The sequence below is a fragment of the Calidris pugnax genome, unplaced genomic scaffold, assembly GCF_001431845.1.
Source record: "Calidris pugnax isolate Ruff unplaced genomic scaffold, ASM143184v1 scaffold187, whole genome shotgun sequence".
Taxonomy (NCBI): Eukaryota; Metazoa; Chordata; class Aves; order Charadriiformes; family Scolopacidae; genus Calidris; species Calidris pugnax.
The window spans coordinates 2,398,944-2,405,753 of NW_015090969.1; the positions used below are offsets into that span (position 1 = coordinate 2,398,944).

The 6,810-nt window shown below is 66.9% G+C and overlaps 1 protein-coding gene across 3 annotated transcripts in view; it reads right to left on the bottom strand.

Moving 5' to 3' along the window:
* The window catches only part of ANPEP (alanyl (membrane) aminopeptidase), a 9,595-nt gene that overhangs the window by 1,277 nt on the left and 1,508 nt on the right, over positions 1-6,810 (bottom strand). The window contains exons 1-18 of one of the 3 annotated variants that reach the window (XM_014952671.1): positions 6,487-6,637; positions 3,806-4,718; positions 3,435-3,580; positions 3,211-3,347; positions 3,000-3,126; positions 2,741-2,895; positions 2,544-2,657; positions 2,274-2,417; positions 2,122-2,187; positions 1,928-1,993; positions 1,619-1,791; positions 1,449-1,534; positions 1,176-1,309; positions 980-1,035; positions 746-893; positions 526-617; positions 280-387; positions 26-193 (exon numbers count right to left, since the gene is read on the bottom strand). In XM_014952671.1, the coding sequence (XP_014808157.1) occupies positions 26-193; positions 280-387; positions 526-617; positions 746-893; positions 980-1,035; positions 1,176-1,309; positions 1,449-1,534; positions 1,619-1,791; positions 1,928-1,993; positions 2,122-2,187; positions 2,274-2,417; positions 2,544-2,657; positions 2,741-2,895; positions 3,000-3,126; positions 3,211-3,347; positions 3,435-3,580; positions 3,806-4,410 (2,525 nt within the window). In that variant the 5' untranslated portion in view covers positions 4,411-4,718; positions 6,487-6,637. Of the gene's footprint in view, positions 1-25; positions 194-279; positions 388-525; positions 618-745; positions 894-979; positions 1,036-1,175; positions 1,310-1,448; positions 1,535-1,618; positions 1,792-1,927; positions 1,994-2,121; positions 2,188-2,273; positions 2,418-2,543; positions 2,658-2,740; positions 2,896-2,999; positions 3,127-3,210; positions 3,348-3,434; positions 3,581-3,805; positions 5,928-6,486; positions 6,638-6,810 lie in introns of those variants that run through there. The other 2 variants (XM_014952673.1, XM_014952672.1) reach the window with 2 other exon arrangements.

A 6,810-nucleotide genomic window follows, 5' to 3' on the forward strand; every position in this document is an offset into this window, starting at 1 on the left:
CCCCCCCCCCGGACCCTCCACCCACCGGTTGAGGATCCAGGGCTGGGGGCTGCAGGAGAGGGCGGTGCGGAGCTTGTCAGCCTCAGACACGACGGTGGCATTTCGGAACTTCTCCCAGATGAAGTCCCAGGCCTCCTCCCCGCCCGTGGCCACGATGCTGCAGTAGATGGCGGAGCGCAGGTTTGGGGGGATCCTGCAGGAGAGAAGAACCATCTCATTGGGAGCCCCTGGTGGGCTGGTCGCCCACCGTGGTGGCAGCGGGACACCCTGGGGACTCACTTGTTAATGCTGGTGTTCTTCCATTCTTCGTAGTATTTGGTGGCCAGGTCCTGGCACTCGGTGATGCCGTAGGAGCAGGCCGTGCTGATGGCATTGATCTCGTTGTACCTGAGGAGAGAAGGGGCCATGTGGGGCTGGGGACCGGTCAGGCACCCACTGGCCGGTGCCCCCCAGCACACACCGGGGTGACCGTCCTGCTGCGGCCAGGGTGACCCTGGGGGTCCCGCCCAGGCCTGTGGCACTCACTGATCCATCAGGTCCTGGGTGATGTTGACCCAGTTGTTGGTGACATCCTTGTAGTGGTTGAAGAGGGGGGTCACCTGCTTCTTTATGTATTTCTGGGGGGCAGGAGGGCAGTCAGCGCCTGCTGGCACCAGCAGCAGCCCCCCCCACCCCAGCTCTGGGGGCAGCCCCAGTCCCTCGCCCCTGTTTGGGGCAGGGGCTGGGAGGGGGTGGCACCGCTCACCGTCATCACCCCGAAGACCTCGCTGCGGTCAAACATCAGCTGGAAGTACTGGAGGTTGTTGAGCGCTGCCTCCCAGGGCATGTACTCTGTTTCCCGGCTCAGGAACTGCGTGGTGGCCAAGGCCAAGGTCACGTTGATGTACTTGGCCCTGCGAGGGGTGAGGGCAGTGTCAGCTCCCGGGACACCCACCCCACTGGCCCCCCTGGCCCTCAGCAGGCACCCGGCACAGCTCACCTGGCCAGGTTGAAGGCATCATCGATGATCTGGGCACGGTTGATCACGGGGATGCTCTGAGAGAGGGCAGAATTGATGTCTCAGGGCAGCCCCGAGCAGGGTGCTTGGGGTGTGTGGGGTGGGGTCCACCCCCAGGCCACCCCCTGGCCCTGGTTGGCCCCACGTACCCGCCCTGGCCCTGGTTGGCCCCACGTACCCGGTGGTCCCTGGAGAGCTGGGTGAGGAGATTTTCCCAGTTCTCCTGGTTGTAGTTGACACGGAAATACCCACTGACATTCAGGTTCAGCAGGAGCCAGTTGTTGCTGCCCACCTTGAAGGTATCGTTGGTATCTGGGAGGGGGAGAGGAGGGTCTGATGGAGCTGCTCCCCAACCATGAAGGAGGCCAGGCTCAGCCCCCCTCATCCTCTGCCAGGGCAGGGGAGGTGGCAGCAAGACCCCCACTCCCAGCCCGGTCAGGACGCGCCATACCTGATTTTTTGGTCAGCCAGTACCTGTCCCCAGTGGCCGCAGTCGTCATATTTGTCATCCAGGTGATGGGGACAATCCAGGTGTAGCTGTGCCGGGGGGGACAGACAGGTCGTAGCACCAGCCCTGGCCCCCCCCAGTCCCCCGCCCCTGGTGTCCCCCACCCCACTCACTTGAAGGTGGAGGGTCTGTCCACCACAGAGTTGGGGTCCAGCAGGAAGTGTTTCTGCTCGATGGCCCCGGTGAGGGTGTTGACGGTCACCAGAGGGAAGCCCATCTGCAGCGTCCAGGTGTCCATGATGTCGCTGATGGATTTGGGCAGCGAGACATTGTTCTTGGTGACGGCCTGTGAGGAGGGCAGTGCCACGGGTCACCGGGGCCGTGGGGCACGGGGCCATGAGGGTCGGGGACCCCGTCCCACCGGCAGCCCCCCAGAGCCAGGGAAGGGGCTGGGTTGTGGGGAGCAGCCGTCCCCCTCCTACCGTTTGCAAATGATCCCAAAGGTCCTTGTAGACGGTGTTTCCGTAGGAAAAGGTGTGGAGGTAGGACTGTGGGAGAGCACCAGGAGAGACGCGTGGGCAGGGGCAGGTCCAGGGGGCAGGACACCCCCAGAACACCCGGGGAGGGGCCTGCCATGGGCCACCCACCCCACGCTGGGGCTCGGTGTCCCCCTCACCTGCAGCCCCTCCTTGAAGATGTCCTCGGTGAGGAAGTCGGAGAGCATCCGCAGCACTGATGCTCCCTGCGGAGACAGTGGGTGAGAGACCCCTGGGTGCGTGGGGCACCCCCCAGCCCACCCCACCGCCCCAGGACCCCCTGTGCACCCACCTTGCTGTAGGCGATGCTGTCAAAGACCTCGCTGATCTGGGCCGGGGTGTTGATCTCCGCCTCGGGGAAGGAAAGGGGGTGGGAACTGGCCAGGGCATCCGTGGCCATCACCGTGTACACCTCGTTGAGCACCATCAGGTCTTTCTGCGGGGAGCAGGGGGGGTTCCAGCACTCACTTCAGCCCTGCCTGCACCCTCCGGGCAGCAGGGCAAGCCCCCGGCGGGGCAGAGAGGGCGCCTGCACCCCCTGCCCGCCGGCCCCAGCACTCACGATATTCCAGGATTTCTCAACCGAGTCGGCACCCAGGTACTCCACGTAGGAGGCGAAGCCCTCGTTCAGCCACAGGTCGTTCCACCACTTCAGTGTCACCAGGTTCCCGAACCACTGCCAAGGGGAGCATGGCACCCCGTCAGCCCGGCCACACCAGCCGGCAGGGCAGGCAGGGCGAGCGGGGGGCCAGTGGCTACCTGGTGGGCCAGCTCATGGGCGATGACAGTGACCACCCGCTCCTTGTTGCCAATGGAGGAGAAGTTGTTGTCGAAGAGCAGGGAGTTCTCCCGGTAGGTCACCAGCCCCCAGTTCTCCATCGCCCCCGCGTTGAAGTCGGGGAGGCCGACCTGGTCTGGGGGACAGAGGGGTCCTGTTGGCACGATGCTGCCAGGATGCCCACCCCCCGCCTATGGCAGGCAGCTCCCCCCGGAGACCTGGCCACCCCGCGGCACCCACCGGACTTGGGCAGCGGGTACGGTGTCTTGTAGTGCCCCTCGAAGAACTTGAGGATGGGGCCAGTCACCTGGAGGGCATAGTCGCCCTGCTTCTCGGCGATGGCCTTGGGGCGGCCCCAGATGCGGATCTGGAGGGGAGAGAGGTGGGGCTCAGCTGCTGCCCAGGCTCAGACCCCCCGGGCAGGTGGGGGTGCCCCCCATCCCCAGCCTACCGTCACATTATCTGACTTGTTCTCCGTGTAGTTGAACTGGCTGACGATGAAGGCCAGCAGGTAGGTGGACATTTTGGGGGTGGTCTCAAACTCGGTGATGGTCCAATTCTCTTTGTCTATCACCACCTGCTGGCTTCCTGCGGGGAGCGGGGGGCAGGGGGGTCACCACGCAGCCCTGCCAGGCCCCTGGACCCCCCCGCCGGGGCTCCCCCCACCCCACTCACTCTTGGCAGGCATGTTGGAAATGGCGCTGTGGTCGGAGGGATGGATCAGCGTCACCGAGAAGTTGGCTTTCATGGCTGGCTCATCAAAGCAGGGGAAGGCTTTCCGCGCGTCAGCCGCCTGCATCTGCGTGGTGGCCACCACCTTCCTGCAAGCAAACCCCATCACTGCCAGCGGTCGTCTGCCGGGCTGGCATCCCCCCAGCTCCCTCCACCCTGCCCGCTCCCCCATCCCCTCCTCTCTGGGGTGATGCGGGGACACAGGGGTCACAGAGACTTCCCCACACCCACCCCAGTGGGAGAGAAGCCCCAAACCTGCCCGGTGTCCCCCGCCATCCCCAGCCCAGCTCCTCACCCCCCTGCCCTCCACCTACGTCTCGCCGGAATCCACGTATTCACTGCGGTAGAAGCCAGCCAGGTCGTCGGCCAGTTCCCCGGTGAAGCTGCTGGAGAGCCGGTAGCGCTGGTTCTGCTGCAGCTCACCATCCAGCTGCACCACCAGGTACTGGGTGAGGGGCACCAGCCAGGTCTTGGTGATGCGAGGGACGCTGGAGCCGTCCACCGCCTCCAGCGAGGCCATGAAGGACCCCTGCATGGTGTAGTTGAGCTTGTTGCTGTGGATGAGGATGAGGTTGGTGCGTTCCTTGCAGACGAAGACCACGCTGCTGTTGCCCTTGAAGATGTACATGTTGTTGAGATCGGGCTTCAGGAAGGGCTGCAGGGTCACCTCGTAGAGCTCTGGCATCAGATTTGTTGGCAGCCTCCACCGGTTCCAGGGCAGGCTGGGGTCGGGCGTGGTGGTGGTGGTGGCCGTGGTGGTGGTGGCCGTGGTGGTGGTTTCGGTGTTGCCAGTGTCCGTCACCTTGTTCTTCTCCTGGGCATACACCACCGAGAGCGCGATGATGGTGGCCACGGCCCCCACGCCCAGCACGATGGCCACGATGCCCACGGTCTTACTGATGAAGAAGCCGGCTGCCATGGCTGTGCTGTGGGAGCAGTGCTCGCGCAGGAGGGGCTGCCCGCCTGGCACGGCTTTTAGCCTCTTGCTCCCACGAGGTTTATTAGTCCAAGTTAATGGGTGAAGTATTAAACTACCATGAGGCTCGGGGGGGCAGAGGGCCCCGGGATGAGCTTTCTGCCCGCCCTCCTCCTGGCCCTGCCGAGCACTGACACCCCGTGCCACTATGGCGGGAGGCAGCTGGGCATTGCACCCTCAGGGATGGGCTGGATGGGAGTGGGCACAGGCCATGGGCCAGGACTCCGGGGGTCCCTCCCAAGCGCTGGGCCCTGCAAAAGGAGGGACAGAGCGGGTGGTCACAGCCGGCGGCCACGTCCCCACCTCGCCAAGGAGCCTGGTACCCAAGCCCGGCCTTTGGCTCAGTGTCGCCATGTTTGCCCTCCACAGGGTCTGTGCCACTGCCAGGGGGTCCCGGCTGCCCCTCCGCCTGTGAGGCACCTGCTGCTGCTGGGGCTGGGGGCACGGCGGGCAGGCACGCTGGCTGGGCTGCCCCCCGCCAGGCTGCCCCACGGAGCAGGGGGGCAGAGCGGGAAGGGGAAGCCGCGGGGGGTCCGGGTGGAGCCGGGGAGCCCGCCCTGCCCGCAGCCCTCGCAAAGTCCAAGGTCGCATGGCCAGGCCCACACACGGGGGTCAAACTCCGGGCTCCGTGGGCCCACCCCAGCAGGCACGTGCCTGTGGCCCGTGGCACCCAGCAGCCTGCACATGCCATGGGGCCACACTCGGTCCTCCCACCAGCCACGGCCCGGGCCAGCTGGGGGTCCCGACCGGCACAGCACGGGGCTGGGGGACAGAGGGTCCCACGGACGCAGCCTCACCTGCACCCCGCGGCGCAGACCCCCCGGCCGTTGGGGGAGCCATGCAAACCCTCCAGGGCTGGGGCACTGTCACGGGGGGTGGGGGCACATGCTTCCCCCCAGAGCTCTGCCCTGGCAGGGAAAGCAGCCCAAGCCCCCCCAGACCCTGTGGGTCACCCCCAGGAGGTCTGCCAGGGGTCCCCCGGGCTGGGGTGTCAGCGGGGGCACAGCAGAAGCCGAGGAGCAAAGTCCCCGTGAGGGACAGGGTGGGGACAGGGAGGCGCCGGGTCTCAAACCGGGAACAGAAACTCCTTTTCCCAGGATCTGATCTCTCCGCGGGGTGACACGGGCACGTTCTGCTGGTGGAGGCACGGCCGGGGCGAGGCCGAGCCGTGTCCTCAGGGAACCGTGCCCCATTCTCGGCAGCACCCAGTGGCACCTGCTGGCATCACTGCTCCTGGCACAGCGGCCCCGGCATGCTGCGGCGTTCCCAGGACACCCCTGCCCTGCAGAGCATGGCTGTCCCCTCACCTGCCCCACTCTCTGCCCTCCCCTTGGCCAAAGGCATGGGGTTTGGGGACCAGCCTACGCCAAATCACGGCTGGACCATGACCAAGCCCCTTGGGGCTGGGGGCCACAGCCAGCCAGGAGGGTGCTGGCCACCCCGCACACCCTCCGTCCTGCTCCGACGGGCACACTGTGCCCCCACCTGCCCTGGCTCCCCCCCCTACCCCAGGACCCCTTTGGCCATGGTGGGCACCCACCCCAGCTCGCCCCAGCACTGGCCCCCTCACACACTTCTCCCCCCTTCACACCAGCAAAGCCTCCTCCCCAGACTGCCTGCACCACCCCACACACCCCCACCCCAATGCACACAGGCCCCCTCCTCCGTGGAGCCCTGGAAGGTGGCGCACACGCGTGTCCCGTGTCCCACATCCCACACACAGGGCACACATGTTGGGCGTGGGACACACAGCTCCCCGGAGGCTCTGGCCCCACATGCCCCATAACCTCATATGCACACACAGCCCACAGCCCCATAACCCCATGCACCCCCGTGGACAGCCCCCCCCAAGAACCTCCCCAACACACACGTCCTCTGTAACCCCCCCCGCACACGGACCCCACGGCTCCGTGCCGGCCCCTTCACGCACCCACACGGCCCCTTCCCCGGCTTGGCCCAAGCTCCCGGGGTGGGGACTCCCGGTTCGGGTCTGCCCCCCCCCTCCGGTCCCCCACTCACCTTCCTGCGCTCAGCCGCGGGGAGCGAGGGGCCACGGGGGGAGTTCCGAGGGGGGTCCCGCCCGCCCCGTCCCCATCGGGGCACTCAGGACCGCGCGCTGCCTGCGCCCTCCTTGCGCGCTGCCTGCGCCCTCCTTGCGCGCTGCCTGCGCCCTCCCTGCGCCCTCCTTGCGCCCTCCTTGCGCGCAGGCAGCTGCGGGGCTCTCCGCTCCGCCAGCTCAGCGCCGGCGGGAGGGAACTTTCCTCCTAAAGCTCCGGGGGAAGTGACCCGAACCTCCTCGCCCCCTTAACCCCTGGGCTGCTGGCCGAGCCGGGGGGCACGGCA